The following is a 19,012-nucleotide window of genomic DNA, read 5'->3' on the forward strand; positions in this document are numbered from 1 at the left end:
TGACGAAGAGGCCTTTGTTCCTCGTACCTACCACCGAGTCCCCTTCGCCCCAAGCCCCGCTCAAATCCCCACCTTTCTGAAAGCCCAGAATCTCTCCTGTCACATCCCCTCCACCATCCATTCTCTCCAGTGCCAGCCCTCATCCACCTCCACACTCTTGGGGCGAAACCCTCCATTACCAGGTCTCAGTTTAACAAATGTTTATTGAGTATGTACTATGTTCCAGGCACTGTTCTGGACGCTGGAAACACAGCAATGAAGAAAACAGACAAAAATCTCTGCCCTCCTGCTGCTTGCACCCTAGTCGGGGAGAGCGGAGGGGGGAGAGGAGGCAAAGACAGACCAAGTGGGGAGTAAATCTTGGAGCTACACTATCCAAAATGGTAGCCACTGGCCACCTGTGTAGACTGAGCATTAGAAATGGGGCAGCTCCCAATGAGACGTGGGTAAGAACAACATGCACAATGAGTCAAAGATTTAACTTTAAAAGTATTCAGCCTCGCATTGGTTTTTATATTGACTAGGTGGTGGAACGACACTTTAGATATGTTGGGGTTACGTAAAATTTATTATTCCACTCAGTTCTACCTGTTTCGTTTTACCTTTTAAAATCTGGCTCCCCGCCCTAACCGGTTTGGCTCAGCGGATAGAGCGTCGGCCTGCGGACTGAAGGGTCCCAGGTTCGATTCCCGCCAAGGGCATGTACCTTGGTTGCGGGCACATCCCCAGTAGGGAGTGTGCAGGAGGCAGCTGATGGATGTTTCTCTCTCATCGATGTTTCTAACTCTCTATCCCTCTCCCTTCCTCTCTGTAAAAAATCAATAAAATATATTTTTAAAAATGTATTTAAAAAAATAAAACCTGGCTCCTAGAAAACGTTGTTACGTACGTTGTGGCTCATGTTATGGTTCTATTGAGCAGCTCTGTTCGTTCTAGAATATGTTAGAAGGTTGTATGTGCTCCGGGGGGGAAGGGGTGCTCAACAGGAGCATCCGGCGCACATCTGGGCAAGAGTGCTCCAGGCAGCAGGAATGCCAGCGCCAAGGCCCACGGAGGCAGCATGCCTGCCCTCAGAGGCACAGAGAAGTCGGCGCGGCTGGAGCCGCGTGACCGAGGGAGCAGAGCTGGGGAGGCAGAGGCAGCCTGGATGGTGCAGGGCCTTTTAAGGCCATTGTACAGACTTTGGCTTTTTCTGAGTAAAATAGAGTCTCGCAGGGTCTTCAGCCAAAAGGTGATACGACTGGGCTCACACTCTAACAGGCTCACTCTGGCTGTTGTGTGGCAACTAAAGTGAGTCGAGAGGACAGTTTGGGGTTGAGAGGCTCAGGCCAGTATGTCCTCGGGATGACCACAGCCCCGCAGGGCAGTTATGTGGATTCAGTGGGTGTGAGAGCAGCAGGTGGAAAGCACCTGGAAAATGAGCTCCAGTGAGGGCAGGGACCTTGCCTCCGGCCTCAGTGTAGCCAGGAGGCAGCGGGCACCCTCCCCAGCGGTCGTGGAAGTCACCACACCACCACCATCCGGGCCTCTCCCCACGCTGGGCTGCAACCCCCGCCTCGCTGCTGGGATGCTCCGTTTAAAGCCCTTCGGCCGCTGCTCAGTGGCTCTGGTGGAGGCAGCATTGCAGGCTCCCCAAAAGCTAACCCTGCCTGTCTCTCCGATCTCCACCCCTCGCCCACTCCCTGCCCGCATGCCCCTGTCAAGCCTTTGCTTACACTTTCCCTTCTGCCTGGAATGTCCGCTTCCACCCTTCCATCCTCCCCTCCCTGGTCGGTCTTCTTCTACCACTTCCTTAAGGGGCAGCCTAGAGGGAATGTCGTGAGAAGACCCCAGACTCTGCTACCCCCAATGCATCCCAGCCCCAAACTGGATCAAAGGCGCCCATCCTATTTTATGTATTTTTCTCTTCATGGATATAGTTCTGTGAGGGTTGGAATTGTGTCTTGGTCCTAACAGCATCCTTGCCCTAGCCCAGTGGTCAGCAAACTGCGGCCCCTTGAGTGTGGCTCTTCCACAAAATACCACGTGCGGGCACGCACATACAGTGCAATTGAAACTTCGTGGCCACACTCAAGGGGCCAAAGAGCCACATGTGGTTCGCGAGCCACGGTTTGCCGACCACTGCCCTAGCCTGATGGCTATCCCAATAAATCCTGTTCAAAGGAATAAAAGAGAGGCTGGAGGAGGCAGGTTTGGAAGGATGCTCATAAATGCCAATGACCCAGACAGCTTCTACTTACTCCAGGACCCCAGGAGAGAAGACCACTCAGGGGCAACCAGAGCCGTGGGCCGACCTTTCAGGGGCTCCAGGAACTCCAGGGCTCCCTAAGTAAAACTAAAGTACATCTTGGGGTCCAGGCCCGCATGAGCACCCACTTCCCAGCCCCATAGCCAAATCCAGCCCTTCCCTTTCCGCTGAGCAGCAAGCTCACACCCATGGCCAGCTGCTTCCTTGACCAAGGGTCAGGGCGGGCCAGGACTACGTGGTTCCTAAAGGCATCACTACTCACTTTGGGGCCCTTGGCTCCTGTCTAAGGAGCTGTCTCTCCCTCCCCCGTTCCCAGAGGGCCCCCCGCCCCGCCATATCATGGCAGAGCATGGACAGGTTCCCCAGGACCAGCCCAGCTACACCGGAAGGACTCAGGCCCCAGCACCTGGGACCCCTTTCCCAGGCCTAAGATAAATGCCATGTTCCCCAAGGGAGGAGGGAAAGGGGGCAGGAGGAAATCTGGAACAAAGATTCAATGGAGAAGGAGAAACCAGGAGGAGCTCTGAGATCAGAATTAAATTCTTTAATACAAAATGCTTTTTTTAAGATATATCTGTATTTCTTTGTTGCTGTTTAAAAATAAATATGTACTACGGAATATCTCGAAAAACTGCACTAGGGACAAAGATGTGATGTTAATATCTTTTCCCCCACAATTATTATGGATAAACAGTAGCACCAATAAATAAATGATAACAAATATTAAAATTAAAAAAGGAGAGAGATTTAGTATGTAGAATTCTCTATTTTTTCTTGTTTTGTTTTTACATATAAAAAACAGAATAGCAATGTCTATTTTATCAGAATCACATATATACATAAACATATATATATATATACAAACACGAGTTGCCAAATATATATATAGTATGTAGATGTATATTGAAACCTTATTTCAAAGGAATGTGTGGTGGGGAGCCGGGGGAAAGGGTAGGGCAGAGATGAGTGTTAGCAAAATTAAATATCTGTTCAGGACAAGCTAGTGACTGTCACCGATCAGGGAAGAGAGACTGGAAACATGAATTTTATACACAAAGGCCAGTACAAATAAGAGAGAGAGAGCGAGAGAGCGAGAGAGATACATCTCATAAATAGTTCAAATTAAATATTAACCAAGAATACTGAAAAAACCCTACTCTTTAATTAAATTAACTGTTTTAATTTCTAATTAAAAAGAGATATTAAATAAGTACCGTATATAAAACACTTTCTCTTTTCTCTGCCTCCATGGTGGGCACATGGATCCTGCCCTGTCTCTCTGTGCCGCGGGAAGGGTCGGGTGGGGGGACAGAGGGACGTCAACCACTCACACACACAGAGCCAGGTCTCCTGGGGGACAGAACTAGTGGTTTCAATGGTCTGAGGACCTCGGGCCCCCTGGGCTGCGCCCAGGTAGGGAGCAGGGAAGTGGCCAAGGCAACAGGCCCTTCCCACAGACGACGAGCTTCATCAGGCTGCTCTTCTTCCACCAGCGTCCGCTTCTCTTCGCCAGGACACCTGGCAGTGGCCTCCTGGGCACCTCAGAGGCAGGTGAGAGTAGGTAAAGGCTGCCCAGGCTCCTGAATCCTTCAGGCAGTGCCCCTGGGGGCAGGATGCCCGTGCAGCACGTGGAGGGGCTCCCCAAAGCACAGCAGTGTCCTGAGGCTCCCCAAACTCCTGATTGGAGCCAGCATCCTCATCCCTGTACCTGTCGTCTGTCTTTCTGTCCATTTGACTCGGGGTAGAGGCTCGGAACCAGGGCTGGGTTTGTCGGTGTTCCCAAAAGCAGGCCAAATGTGCCCCCATGCCCTGGCCTTGCATGCTCCTAGGCAAGGGAGGGGACCCTGGCCCCCTAAGAGCGACAAGAAGATCATGCCAGAGTCTCTCCTCCCGTCTTCTTCCTTGTTGGGATGTGGGTGGGAACAGTGTCCTCCCAACTCAAGTCCACAGCAGTCAAATACATCCAGTGAAGACACCAATAACATTAGCAATGTTAATTTAAAAAAAAAGAATATATATATTTTATATATATATAAAATATATATATTTATTTTTATATATATAATATATATATATATAAACATATGTATGTGGGTGGGTGTGTCTACAGGAATCCCAGAAATAAAACTCTCTACCGGGCTCGGTGATTTAGCAGCAAGAAAAATAAAATGGCGATCCAATTCCAAGAGGGACCGTGCTTGGTCACCGGCCCGGGAATGCTTCTGCCGGAGTCTCGCCCTCCGGACCCAAAGTGCTCTGCGCAGTCTCCTCTTCCTTCATTTCAGGTTTCTGGATTAAGGATGGTTCTGTCGATGGTGGTGGTGGTGGTGTGGTGGCAGCGGCGTGGTTTCTGTATCAGTCATTCTGTATCCATCTCTCCTGGTGAGAGGTCTGGTTCCCGAAACCCTGAGGGAGGCTCCTTCCTCCAGCCTGGCTCACCGCCTCGGCTTGTCACATCTGCAGAACGGAAAACAGAGGCGGGGTTAGGGCCAGGGGAGGAGCTGGGGGGAGTCCCCACAGAGGGAGGATGGTGACAGCATGGTCCTGCCTCAGGGACCCTGGGCGAGGGAGAGGCCAGCCCCTGCCCAACGGGCCCTGTCCCAGCCACCGTCTGAGCAGTAGCCATGCTGAGGGCTCCCCATCTGCCCTCTCAAGCTTACAATCGAGTTGAGACAAAGCAAGAACATGAGGACACCCCGTCACAAGCAACAAATAAACACATACTAAGAACAGTCCCTGCTGGACGCCTAAGAGCTAATGGGTGACCAGAGCTGGGCCAAGTGAACCAGGAAAGGGCCCTGCAGAAGGAGGTGTTTCAGCTCCGTCTCATGGGGCAAGTCTGGGGAGAGAGTGAAAAGAGCGCCTTGAGCCAGGGGAAGGGGCCCGGTGGGAGACAGCCAGCTGACGCGGGACGCTGCCCCTGAGAAAGTGGAGCTCCCAAGGCAGGGGAGCCGGTGGGGTGGGGGGGCACAACTCCCTTCCCCAACCCCTCCTTCCCAGCCTCAGCCACAGGCCTCGTCAGTCCTTCAGGCCCCAGGCTGCTTTCCTTTCCGATATGCTCTTTAACGTGGGGTGGGGGAGAGGCCACCGGAGGCTGTGCTGTCGCACTGAAGCGGAGGGGACTCCAAGAACTCGCTCCTCATGCCCCCGCCCCTGGCCTGCCCCCCACTGTGAGGCGTTGGAGCAGGCCCTGCCCTTCTGAGAGTCTGAGAATGGGGATCCTAAGCCTTTAGCTGGGGCACTGAATCCCCCACACAGCCAAGTCAGGGGCTGGGGAAGGTCCTTCAGTTAGCTCCTAGGTCACTGCACACATCCCCACCCCAGACAGTCTCTCTGCAGAAAAATCTCTATGGAAGCCCTATAGTGGCAAGTCCCGGATCTCCCTCAGCTCCCCAGGGGGGTGTGGAGACCCCTCATCCATGCCTGGAGTTAGGCAGAGCCCCCACCGCCAACACTAGTATACACTCTCTGTCTTCACATATCGCCAGACAGACAGAGCCCCACAGCGACACCCCAAGACACGGTCCCCAGCGTCCTCTGAACACTCACAAGCCACAGGAACACGGTGGCGGGGAGGTAGCCCCATTCTGAGGGCTGTGTTAATGAAGCATGTGGACTAGCCCGGGAGTCCCCACAGAAGCCCCTCCTCCCCGGGGGTGCTTGAGCACAGCCCTGTGCGCCCGACCTCACCCTCTGACCTCGCTCACACCCTTGACACTCCCCTGGTCCCCACTGTGGACAGAGGTATAGATTCCCTGGGGGGGGCGGGGGTCACACAGGTACGAAGGTGAATAAAAACCAGGCCCAGGTGTGAGGGGTTAGTTCACAGTCTAATGTTAGGAAAGTGGGCATCAGCCCTCCCTCCACCCATCCTGGGGGCATTTGTAATATGTGGGCTGTTAGGGGTTGCTGCCACGACTACTAGAGTATTAAAGAACTCTTCTGTCCCCAGATGTTAAATCTCCGACCCTCCCTAAACCAACAGCCAGAGCCCATGCCTTCCGGAGCCCGGTATGAGGAGAGACTCAAGTCCTGCCCCTGTGGAGAGACAGTGAGGGGTGAAGAGCCCAGGGGTGCAGACTGCAGAGGGCCTGCGTGTTACAGACGGCGGCGGCCCCACACCCGGAAGGGCCCTCCGTGTTAATAGCGATGGTAGTAACCACAGTGTCAGGACCAACAGCCACCACGAGCAGGACCACAGGACACAACACTCAGCTTGCGTCCACACCACCACATTAAGCCACACCAGTCGACCCACTCAGGCAACCAGGGCAACCTCCGAGGGGCCCTGCCAGGCCAGACCAGCTCCCGCCACCCACCGCAGGGGCCTCGCCAGCCAAGAAGGTAGTAGTCGCCAGGCAGGCAGCGAGAAGCCAAGCAAGCAGCTGGCCCCTCTCAGGTACCGCTCGCTCTCTCGCACTCTCTCTCTCTCTCTTCCCCTCTCTCTCTCCAACTCTGTGTCAAGCCCCTCTCTGACTCGCTCGCCCTCTGGGAACCAACCTGCAAGTACGTTCGTTTAACTCAAGCTGCCTCGCCTTGCAACGTGAGTCTGTGTTTTTGCAGGAACATTTACACGTCTGCGGATCTTGTACAAACAAATGCTTTCTCCGCTCTGAGCAAGGCCCACAGGGACTGCAAAAAGGCAAAAGGAAAGACATCTAAGCTAGAGCGTCAGCAGAGAGAGAGAAAAAAAACCATGCAACACCCCCTAATGTGTGCAGCAGGGCCCCCACCCAGCTCGTGGGCCCCCACACCCTTCCACGCCCTGGAAGGATCCAAGTGCCACAGTGGAAGACAGAGAGCACGCGGAAAGAGGCAGCACTGGTACGAAGCCTGCCCGCAGAGAGAGGCAAACACAGACGGGCAGAGAGTGCAAGGAGAGGGCAATGCTGTCCACTGGACAAGTGCAAGCCTTAGGCCACAGGGTCCCCACTGCTACTGCCCCCAAAAGAGCACCTGGCTCTCCTCCTGCTGGGGCGGCAATCGGGAGCCACCTTCTCCCTGTGCGAGGGCGCGTGCCCAGGCCCCTCCACCAGAGGTGGGCTGAAATGGGGTGTGACACCCGGCTGAGCCCAGAGGCAGTGTCCGCAGAGGGGGACACTGACAGCTGCCCCAGAGCATGGCCCACCACAGCCTCCAACACAGAGCAAGCAGCTGCCCTACTGAGAGGCCTCTGTGGGTGCCGTGGTCAGGCTGGAATAGGGGGACCTCCTCGAGGAGCTCCAAGTCCATGGGCGGGGGGGTGCCAGATGGTGCCTGACCTCACCCCACCTCCTTCTTCAGCCAACAACCAGCTGCTTCAGGTCATTCAAACCCATTCTTCACACCACCCTCCTCACCACCCTCAGCTTCCAGACAAGCACAGAAGCCCAGAGCAGTGGAAACCAGTTGGGTGAGCAGGCACCAGTGCCCGGCACCCATGCCAACATGGGCCGGCCACCAGTGCCCAGTGGGTGAGAGAAAGGCAGTGCCCAGCCAAGCACAGGCCAGAGCCCCCTCCCTGATTCCTCCAAGCCCACTCTGCCCACCCACCCCCGACCTTGGGCCAGCAACAACACCACGAAATCTACCCATTGGTGCCAATTAGTGGAGTGAGAATGAGAGAGTGAGACACTGGGACAGAGGGGAGGATAGGAGGCAGGAAGGGAGGGACAGAAGGAGGGGGGAGGGTTAAGGGGTCCTGCAAGCGGGAGTTAGATTGGGGGCCCTGGGGAGGCTCCAGGGAATGAGACAGTAGCGGCACCACGTACAAGTTCCAGGATTTATACCGGGATTTCTTGCGCTTTCTTTTTTGCCCCTTTCCCTTTCCTCGAACTGATTTTCTGGAAAATAAAAAAACAGAGCCAGAGAGGAGGGGGGGGGAAGGGAGAGGAAGAGAAGCCGTGAGGAGGGCAGGGGACAGGACATGCTCAGGGGAGGGGGCAGGCAGCCTCCAAGGAAGCGCTTGCACGCATGTGCAGGTTGGGGCAGCAGCCCTGGATGGCTCCTTTGCCCCGGACACGGCCTTGGGTGGAGGGCACAAGCCCCAAAGGCCGCCATGCTCATGGGGGCTCCTGGCCCCCGGGAGGGGCAAAGCACCCCGAGCAGGCCCTTGACCCTGTGTAAGTCTGGCCCTGATGGGCAGGGGGCTATAAAAGATAGGCCAGGCTTTGGGGAGAAAGGTCAGAAACCTGATTTAATTGGGGGGGAGGGGGGGGCGGGCCTGTGCTTCAGGCACCTTCTATCTTCATTTCCAAGTGCAATAGCAAAAGGGCCCCTCCAGAGGCCCTGCCTCTGAGAATGTGGGGGAGCAGCTCCGCTGGGGGCTGGCACCAAACCAAGGACGGCACATATAAGGCATCTGCCGGTCCGAGTCATAACCTGGGCTGCTGAGAGGTGGGGCTGGGTGTCCTCAGAGCCCCAGGCAGGCTGGCAGGAGGGTGGGGTGGGAGTTAGGGAGGCGTGGGGAGGAGGGGCCTGGGCGCACTTGGCAGGGTGCACCTCCCCAGCCTGTCAAAGCCTGCTGCACCATCTCACCAGACTCCCTGCCGAGCCCAGGCGAGCCCCCCCACGCTCCCTGTGGGCAAAGCAGGCCTTTGGGGAAAGGGCAAGGGAGGCAGGCTGAAGCCTGTCCAGTCGAGGGAAACAGCGCTCTTCTCACAGGCCAGACCCAAGAGAAGGCCCCTCAGAATGTCCGCCACAGGGGAAGCAAGAGGGAGGAAGGCGCTGAGGAAGGGGGCAGTCTGTTTCCTCTTGTTGGGAGAAATGCTAGAAGGAGGAAGGTCTTCGAGTATGTGCACATGCATTCTCCCTCTTCCTCCTTCTCTCTCATTCTCTCTCTCTCTCTCTCCCTCTCCTCTCTCTCTCTCTCTCTCTCTCTCTCATCCACAGCAATTCTGGAAGTTGGGGACTTCAGGAAGAGACAAAGGGTTGAGGCCTAAGGGCCTTCAATGTCCTCAGAAAATGAGCAGATAGGCTGGTGAGGGAGGGGAGGGAAGGGCATAGGTGATCTCTCTCAGTCCCTTTTCCTGCAGACTGGTCCCCCAGGTCAGCTGCTCACCGAGTCCTGAGGGCTCACTGCCCCCAGACCTGGCCCTGCTCCACCCCTGCTCCATCCTGACTTGACCCTCCACACTGAGCAATTGGAAGCCTCCGGAAATGACCGACATTCAATCAATTCTTTCTCCCTGACCAAGAGGGCTGGGTGTCTCTGGCCTGCTTCACTCCTGCAGGAGGGCATACGCCCAAAAACACGCCAGCCAGCCCCAAAGCCAACTGCACCACCACCGCAGCCACCGTAGAGGCTGTTTCCTCTGACGCACAGAAGCTGGCCTCTCTGCCACCGGCTCCCTCTCCCTGCGGTGGGTGCTGGGAAGCCACAGCATGCCAGGGAGCCAGTGTCCACACTCCACCTCGACACACCACGACCACCAGTCCCCGCCAGGGATGACCTGGAGACCTAGGACTCGTTGGTTCTCCCAAAGGAAGCTCCAGGCTCCAGGCTCCACGCTGGGTTTCGTCCCTGCGTCTACTACAGCCATAATCCTGGAGTTTGCTCCACCCCATTGCGGCCACCACATGTCCTCATGAGACCATTTCTTGACCCAGGGAAGTCATCAGGCCCCTGACAGAGGAAGCCAAGAGCCCCAAACCGAGAAAACAGGCAAGGAGAAGGAGAACTGAAGTCATGGCCACTTACTTTTCTTGCCTTGCTCTCTCTTTCTTTGGTCTGCAGCGGTAGAGAAAGAGAAAAGAACAAAACAGAGAGGGGTTCAGATGGTGATGAGAGTGATGATATAATAACAATACTACTACTAATGAAAACTTAACATAATGTTTACAATATAGCAATACAGTTTTCATCTCTTTAGATGTGACTCACTGAATCCTTATAACAATGCTATGAGGTACATACTATTATTGTACCCACTTTACAGATGTGGAAACTGAGGCACTGAAGTAAAGTTGAAATGCCCAAGGTTACACAGCTGGGAGGTGGAAACGGGCCAACAAGCGGAACGGGCTTAACCCTGGCACAGAGCAGGCAGCCGTTTGCTGACTGCGCCCTCACCTGCATTCACATTTGCTGTGCTGTAGGAAGCTCATCTCTCCTATGTGCTGGACTTTGTGAATTCTGATCCGCATAATCTAGAGGAGAAGGAAGCACATCACAGAGGTTAGTGACCCAGCCAGCCATACCCAGGTGGGACACCCCTGTGGCTCCTGCCACTCAGCACCCAGGGGTTCTACAGAGCAGTGATGGGTGGTGGAGTTAGGGGGGCCGGGGGCTCTATCAGAAAGAGCCTCAGGCCCACCCCAACGCCCCCAACCCCGCTGACCTCAAGGAGCCCCTGCTCCTCTTGAGGCAGACACAGCTGCACGGGTTGGCCAGGCTGGGAATTCAGATCCTAAGTTCTCACCACTCCCCATCCCTCCCCTCCTTTCCTCCCTTTAGGCCTCACCCTGAGAGCCCCCACCTTGGGGTCTCAGAGCTCCCTCCCTCCCACCCTGTCCAGGCTGAAATGGACCCCATGACCAGACAGCATCAAACCACTGGCTTAGAAACGCTCCACAAACCACACTCATCCAGCTTCCCAAACAGAGCCCCCGAGAGGGAGGGAGGGCGAGACAGGCTCCCGTCACAGGTATCACCCTCCTCCTGAACCCAGGGGCAAAGGTCAGGGAGAAGGAGGAGGCGGTGGGAGCTTGCTGGGAACCTGGACTGGGAAGTACAGGCTTCTTTTTCCCCAAAGAGGCAAGACCTGCCACACCTCCCCGCCTGGCTCAGGGGCAGGAGCTGGACAAGGCAGGTCTGGCTCCTCCTCTCAAGTGCCCTCCCGCCCCTCCTCCTCACAGGGACGCACCTGCATGGTGATGTTGTACTCCTCGGTGGGCACGCACTCCAGGCCCTCGTCGTTGCAGCAGCCCCCGCACCGCATCAGGGGCACACAGGACGGCTTGAAGATGTACTCGATCTCATCAGGGTACTCCTGGAAGATGTCCACCAGGGTCTCGATTGGACGGCAGTAGCTGCGCTGGTAGACATCCATGAACTTCACCACTGCACGGGAGGGGGTGACACATGAGCCCAGCAGGTCACACAAAAGACGGCCAACCCCTATCTCCACCCCGCTCCACAAGGCCACCCCTCCTGGTTTCTGTGAGAGGTGCCCACTATCGGGCACATCCTCTCATACGTCTAACTTAAGCTCCTCCAGCTGTGGTTGAAGTCCTTCCCTAAGCTTTCTATCAACACTGCTGAAGACCTGCTTTTATGCCAAAGATCGCAGGATGCTGTCGGGTTCTGTGGGAGACGGCCCGCCACATCTCACCCCCCTGCCTCAGCATGACAGCCACGCCAATTCCTGGATCAACCCTGATGCCAGAGGACAGTCTGAGTAGGAGTATACCTGTTGGGGTGCTCTAAGCATCCCCTAGAAAAAGGACCAGCCAGCTTGGCCATCCTACTCTCCATTGACGTACAACCTCTCCATAGCCACCGCCATACCCTGCCAGCCTACCAATGCCACTGAATGAGCATTTACTGTATGCTGGGCCCTGTGTACCGTGCTCTAAGTTGACGTCTCAAACAATTCTCTACTATGCGGTTCTAGGACCTCCATTTTACAAATGTGGAACCAGAGGCTCGGAGGCTGAGTAACTTGCCCCAAGGCCACACTGCTCATAAGTGGTAGAGTTAAAATCAGCCTGGGCATCAGAGCCCTCAGCCTTCCTCTGCCATGAGAAAACAGAGGGGAAGCTTCAGGGGGCACCTCGCCACCTGCCAGACCCCTCCCCAGAGGTAGGCTGAGGAGGCAATGGGCATAGCACAGGACTGGGGCTGCCTGGAATCAGCAGGTGGCAGTGGGCGGGCACACTGGGCAGGCCCTGCCAGCCACCGATAACCCCACCCAAGAGGGCAAACTGCTTGCATCATGGAAAAAACGGTGTTGCCACTGCAGCCACAGAGCACTTCTAGAAGTTGATCCGGAGGGAGAGCATGGCAAAGACGGCGTCCCAGGCTGGAGGCGGGGCCTGAGGTGCATCGGTGCATGAAGGGGTAATTCTGGGCCACAGGGGCGGGCCTTGAGAATAAATAAACTCAGGACTCTGGAATGACTACTCCAAATTGTGGCCCAGCCTGCCACTCCCTGTCACACACCCCCACCTCCACACAGCAATTCTGTCCCTGGAATGAGTTTCCCCTGCAGAGGAGGGAAGAGCAGCACCCAGCCAGCAAGGAGGCAGGGCTCCGGCCGTGACTTGGTGTGACCGCGGGCCAGGCCCTCCGCTCTGCACATCTGTGCAGGCGGCTCAGGCTGATCTCTAAAGACACGGAAACAAAGGCTGAAATGTGGAGTTTTTGTCTACCCTTTCCAGCCCCAAAACAAGCTCCCTTTTCCCAGCCCAGGTAACACAAGGTCTGGAACCTCAGCGAGCCCTCCTCCCCCTCCTCCCTCTAGGGGAACGAAGGCAGAGGAGCCAGAGGGCTGTGCGTGTCCTAAGTGGGTTGAGGAGAATTTGGAGAGTTGAGGGAAAGTCAGTAGGGGTGGAAGCCACCGATGTGAAAACAGAAAGAACAGTGGGGACCCCCAAGCCCGTCCCAGGCCTTGCCTACCACCTCTACTTTCTCTATCCAGGCAACGGCCACAAAATTCTTTTGGCCCCCAAAAAGGGTTAAGGTGAAGTGTCTTCAAAAAGAGTATAAAAACAAGGCTAGGGATCTGGAGAAGTCCTTTTCTAAGCAGAGTCTATATTGAAGTAGATGACTAATCAAGACCTGACACTTTGTCATGGTTGGGGACAGAGGTGGCCAGGCCTCAGAGCCACAGGTCCCACCCAGGACAGGAGAGTAGAAAAGTCTGGCCTGGGCCATGGTGGCTGATAGCTGAGGGTAAAAAGACTCTGGGTGAGAATTCCTTGGAAAAGCTCCCCGGATTCCCCAGGGTGGCAGGTAGAAGGGGAACACTTCACCAGCCCCTAGCCACTGCCTCCAAAGAAAGCTGTCCTGCTTTGGCACAGGGCGTGGACACACAGACACTCCAACATCGGGCTTCCGCTGTTTTCCTTATTTCTCGAAGACAACCTTTTCCCCAACAAAGACCATTTGTCTTGCCTCTCCCCGGCCACTGAGACCACTGGGAGGCTGAGGAGGTAGGGACACAGGGAGCGGGTGGCCTGTCAGTGGTACAGGCTTGGAGTGGCCAGGAAGCCAGGCCCTGGGCCAAGGAAAGGGTTCCCAGGCCAGGAAGGAGGCAGAACCGGCTGGGCATCACCACCAGCGGGGAGTGCAAACATCGCCCTTGGCCACTACCCTGGGCCTATCTGGTTAAGGTCAGGGAAAAGCGCCTAAAGGAAGACCGCCTCAGAGATGGGAAGCTGGGGGAAGTAGCACTGGGCACTGCGCCCCCAGGCTTGCGCAGAGGCCACATGCAGTGGTGGGGAGAGCCTGGACATCCCTAGAGACAAGGGAGGCTCCCTATACCAAACCTCAGCGAACAAAAGGCAGGCCAGGCCAACTGGGCTTGGGCAGGGGGTGGGGCGGGCGCCTTGGAGAGACGGCCAGCCCCCTGCTGGCCCAGTGGGGAAGTTCACAGGACCCAAACCTCCTCCACCTGGAGGGCAGAGGGAGGCCTTAGGGCTTTCTCTCTCCACCCCCAAAGGAATACAAACTGGGGGATGGGGTCCCATGAGGCTGGGTCTCCGTACCCCTAGCTCATGCACAGCCAGCTCTCTGGATCGCAACGGCCACAGCCCCTGCACACAGGCCCCACAGGTGAGACATGCTGGGTTGAAGTGACATGGAGTATCCATCCTCCCTTGGAGGAGGGGGGGTGGGGCGACAAACAGACTTCTGGGATCCTTGAACATTGTTTGTCCTCCTGGTCCAGGCTCATAGCTCCCTCTCCAAAGAAGACTTTACTGGAAAGAGCTGACAAAAAAGGCCACAAGTCCTATCCCTAGTAGAGGCTTGCATAGGGAAGAGCCAGTCCTCCAAAATGAAGGGTTAATCTTACCCTTTCCTGATCTTCACCGCAGACCATAACAGAAGAAACAGGGCCTCCCTCCCCAACCCTTGGGGAGTTAAGGGGTCCCATCCAGGAGCCAGGAGGACTCACCTTGGTGGGTTTTCTGCTCTCCTTCTGCCATAGGCGCAGCCTGGGACCACTGAGGACAAAACAAAAGAGTGAGACATGGGCATGGGCAGGGGGACCTCACTCTGCCCCTCCTTCCTCCTCCCTGCCCTCCCAGCCCACAGCCTCTGGCTTCTCCAAGGCTTCCGAGTAGAACTGGGCACCACCAGGGGCTCCCTACAGCCAGAGCCCACCCACCACCCCAGACTGCTCCAATTTTGAAGCCAAAGAAGATCAAGACTGACCAGACACTGGAGGTGGGAAGCTCAAAATGCAGTAGGAAAATAGCAGAATATCCAGGTCCCTTCTCCACAATTCTCTCTCCCCATTCTCACTGGCCCATTGCTGAGCTAAGGGAAGTGAATCTTCTCACCACCCCCCCAAACCCCCCCACTCCCTGGTCCAAAGCCACAGGTAAGTATTAAGGTCAAATAGGACAAATGTGGACTGGGGCAGGAAGGAAGGACTGGGGGCGAGGAAAACAACATGGTGACCTTCTCCTGCTGACATGACAAATACCAGGGTGAGCTGATGCTGGGAAGGGAGGGGGTGCAGAGGCCTGAAGGGCACCAACCACCCTCCCCCATCCAGGCTCTTAAGTCTTCGGGAATATTCAGCAAACCCACGGGTTGCCTGGAGGGTAAAACCTGGGGGGAAGGCCTGAGGGAGGGGAGAACTCATTGCTCCCCGTGCACAAGTCTCACCAGGGCCTGAATATATCTCCAACATCTCCAGCTTCACACTCCTACCTTGTTCCCTGGTTTCTCCTCCCTCCCAGACTGAGGGGGTCCCCAAGTCCCTCTCACCTGGGCACCTTCCTCAAATGCAACCAGGGAAGTCTTTTATGCCTTAGCAATGCCCAGCCCCTAGGGGGCCCCCTGTACTACCTAGGCCTGAGGCCTCCCCCCATCCCTCCCCACCCCCACCAGATCATTCCTCCCCTCCCCAGAAGCTGTGAAGGTCAACAAGTCCAACCATGTGAACCTGACAGCACTGGGCAAAGGCTTCTCCCAGCCCTTCCAGAGGGTCTCGGTTCTCACCAACTGCCCACCCCATCTGCCCCTCTTTCCCGACAGATCCTGAACAGCAGAGCCACCCCCTAGCCCACAGAACTGTAAACCCACTGAGATGAGAGTTTCAGCCTGTCTGCCTCTCTCTCCTTCCCACCCCCCCCCCCAAGGCACCCCAGTTCCCCTAGCCTTGCCCCCAGGACCAAGGTCAGATAACAGTTTCCAGACTCCCAGCTGGATAGCCTCCAACTGCAGCTCCCTCAGGGGCCCCCCAGAGTCTCCACCTCAGCCCCTCACCCATCCCCAGGACACCCCCTGCCTTCCCTCTGCCAACATTCTCTCTATGGCCTCCACTCCTCCTGGGCTCCAACGAGGAAGGGGACAGAAACTTCATACCCCCTGCAAGGCCTGGGGGCACAGGGAGGAGCAGTCCTGCGCGGGGAGGGGCCAGGTGCCCTTCTCTGGGGGCCTCTGAAGGTCATGCTATGGCCAGTCCGCCACTCCTCCCCTCCCCTCCCTACTTGGAGGCCTGGAGCCAAGGCCTTTGTGCCAGGGTCTGGGGAACTCTGGTGGCAGCAGGGACCCCAGCCCGTTTCCTCCCTGCGGCCTCTCTGCAAGAGGGAGGTCTCTGGGAGGGGTGGGAAAATGGCCCCTTAGGTGGCCTGGAGAATCAAGTTGGGTGGGCAAGTTTGAAGTTCCAAAAAACCACCTGCTCCTGCTCCAATGGCTCATTTCACTGGGACAAAGTGTGTTTGCAAGGCTGGCAGTTCTTCCCAAGGCTGCCTACATCACAGCAAATTTCAAACCCTTTTCCCAAAAAAGTGTAAAGTGGGGGACTGGCACTCTTTAAACCCTCCCACGGCCCACCCCATAAGAGCTACAGCGCATCCCACTTGGAAGTGTGGGGGAAGGGAGGGAGGCTGCCTGTCACCGAGCGGTAGCCCTGGACAAAGCCCCCGGGGGCCCTGGCACCCTGACCCCTGACAGAGAGCCCCCTCTCCCCGGACTCGGGGGCTGAGAGGGGCTGGGTGGGTCTTCTCCGCAGAGGGGAGTGAAAACTAAAGGGACGGGCAGGGGTTCTCTCCACGCTGGGGAGGAAATGAGGAAGGGGCGTCAGGCAATCCCTCCCAGCACAGGAAGGGGTGAGGGGCCGGAGGCGGCCGGAAGGGACAGGGTGGTTCTCCGGGTGCTCCCGCTGGGCTACCTCGAGAGGTCACCTTCCCGCGGAGGGCCGGCGGGGGGAGGGGCGCCGCTCGCCGCCCGGGACTCCCAGCTCGGGCCGCGGCGGCTCCGGGAACACGCGGCTGGCCAGGCCCGGGCTGATGTAATCGGCTCCGCGCCGCGCGCGCCCGGCCGGGCGGGGGAGGGCGGGCACGGAGCGGGACGCGAGCGGGGACGGGCGGGGGTGGCGCCGCGCAGGTGGCCCGGCGGAGAAGGGGGTCTCCGCAGCCATCCACCCCGAAACTTTTGCTAAACTCGCGGAGAGGGCCGCAGGGATCCAGCGGCAGTGACAGCGAGCCCCCTCGCGCGCCAGCGCCCTGCCCCCTCCACGCTCTCAGCCCTCCTTCGGTCCAAGGTCCGAGCACCCCCCTGCCCGCTGGACTCCGGCTCCCGCCCCCGCTGCCCGGACTTTCAGTTCGTCGGGGACCAGCGGCTGGGAGCAAACTTCAGCAGCCGGCGGCAGCGCAAGCCCAGCCCCCTCGGCCTCCTCCAGCGGCTCCCGCCCTCCGCTGGTCGGCCCAGATCGTACGTGCGGTGATCCGGTGGGTGGGCAGGGCCCGCGTGGGCGGTGAGACTCTCTCCCGGTGCCCTCCCACCTAGCGCGCGCCCCCTCCCCCTCCACGGACGAGGATCGAGGGGGAAGCCGCGCGCCCGGTGCCCAAGGACCCGCGTGGGGCACGGAACCCCCACGCGCGCGCTCGCACGCACGTCCCCAGCCGGGAGAGGCGCTCGCAGCTGCCCGCGGCGCCGGGCGGGGACGGCCGCTTACCTTGGCATGGTGGAGGTAGAGCAGCAAGGCAAGGCTCCAATGCACCCAAGAGAGCAGAAAGTTCATGGTTTCGGAGGCCCGGCCGGGGCCGGCGCGGCTCGCGCTCCCTCTCCGGCTCGGGCTGCGGGGCGGCCCGCTCTCTTCGTCGCCCAGGCGGGCTCCTCTTCCTCCCGGAGCCGAGGCCCGGGCCAGGGCCTGGGGCGCGCGCGCGGCTGGAGCACTGTCTGCGCACACAGCCGCCTCACCCGTCCATGAGCCCGGCTTCCGAGCGCCGAGTCGCCACCGCGGCCCCCTCTCCTCTTCCTTCTCTTCTTCCTCCTCCCCCTCCTCCTCGGACGGAGGCTCCTCCCGGCCCGGGCTAGCACTTCTCCCGGCTCCGCTCGGCTCGGCTGCCCCGGCGCGAACCACGGCTCCTCCGGAGCGAGAACAGCCGAGAAGTTGGACGAAAAGTTTCAGGACGACGCCGCGAGCCCCGACCCCCTCCACCCCGCCTCCGAGCGCGGGCTGCGGCTCCTGCCCGCGGCTCGCCGCCGCGTCCACCGCCGGCCGCCGGCCGCCGAGGAGGTGGGCGCTGGGGCGGGGGGCGGTGTCTGTCTGTCTGTCGGTCAGCGCGGCTGTTCTGATGCGGGGCCGCGCGCTGGCGGTCACCCCCAAAAGCAGGTCACTCGCTCTGCCCCTGTCCCTCTCGTGGCTCGCTCGCTCGCGCGCGCTCTCTGACCCGGTCTCTCTCTCTCTTCCTCGACTTCTCTTCGGAGCTCTTGCTACCTCTTTCTTCTCTCTACTCGTTTCCAAAATCCGGTGTGATTGGGGAGCGTGAAGGAGCAATCTTCCCAAACGGTCGGCCCGATTTCAGCGGGGGAATGGGAAGCAAAAATAAATTAAAACTGAAAAGAATACGGGTGTTTAAAAAAAAAAAAAAATGTTTAAGAAAAAAAAAAAGGAGGGTAAACCCTGGATAAATGAATATCAAATTCCAGTGCGGAGACCCCTGGCTGGTGACTCCGCGGGTTCGTCTGCCTCGTCGCCGCGTCTTCCGACCGAGCGCCGCTGCTGCCGGCTCCTCTAGCCCCCCGCGCCGCGGCCTCCCCGCAGCCTGGCTGCCCCAAGCCTCTGCGCTTCTCAACGCTACCAGCCGCCCAAAAAAAAGGCCTGGCTCCGCCCCCGCCCGCCGACCCCGCCTCTGGCACGCCCCCCGAGGCGCAGACACTCGCCTCCAGCAGCTCTGAGTTGGGCTCGGCCCCCTGGCGCAGCCTTCGCCCGCGGACACCTAGGGAAGCCGACGCCCCCCACCCTCCCCGGTGAAGGGAGAGCTCGGCCCCCACCGCGGTTCACAGCCTGATATTTACCCACCCGCCCCCCTCTGCCCGGAGACCCACACGCGGTGTTTGCGGGGAGGGAACAGGAAAGTGAGGTTACGTGCGAACAGGACTAGAAAGCGATTCTCCCCCTTTGCTGGGAATATTGGGGAGGGCGTGGGGAGGGCGTGGGGATGGGGCATCAGACAGGGGCGAGTGGAGGTAGGGACACACAGACCTCCTGAAATCCTGGGGTGACCCCTGCCCTTCTTCCCCTCTCCGACACCCTCCTCCAACACCCAGTTCCCCCTCCCCACACTCACACTGACACTCACGCGTCCTCACACTCTCCGCTG

General features: G+C 58.1%; 1 protein-coding gene across 1 annotated transcript; it reads right to left on the bottom strand.

The window, feature by feature from the left end:
- Positions 1 to 2,770: 2,770 nt before the first annotated feature.
- Positions 2,771 to 16,669, bottom strand: VEGFA (vascular endothelial growth factor A). The gene is made up of 8 exons (XM_036316885.1): positions 16,576 to 16,669; positions 14,347 to 14,395; positions 11,092 to 11,288; positions 10,299 to 10,375; positions 9,927 to 9,956; positions 7,999 to 8,070; positions 6,749 to 6,880; positions 2,771 to 4,705 (listed from the first exon to the last, which is right to left on the bottom strand). The coding sequence occupies exons 2-8, from the start codon at positions 14,375 to 14,377 to the stop codon at positions 4,684 to 4,686; spliced, it is 561 nt and encodes a 186-aa protein (XP_036172778.1). The 5' UTR covers positions 14,378 to 14,395; positions 16,576 to 16,669; the 3' UTR covers positions 2,771 to 4,683.
- Between the last annotated feature and the right edge of the window lie 2,343 nt (positions 16,670 to 19,012).

Source organism: Myotis myotis, unplaced genomic scaffold (genome assembly GCF_014108235.1).
Source record: "Myotis myotis isolate mMyoMyo1 unplaced genomic scaffold, mMyoMyo1.p scaffold_m19_p_7, whole genome shotgun sequence".
In the NCBI taxonomy this organism is placed as follows: Eukaryota; Metazoa; Chordata; class Mammalia; order Chiroptera; family Vespertilionidae; genus Myotis; species Myotis myotis.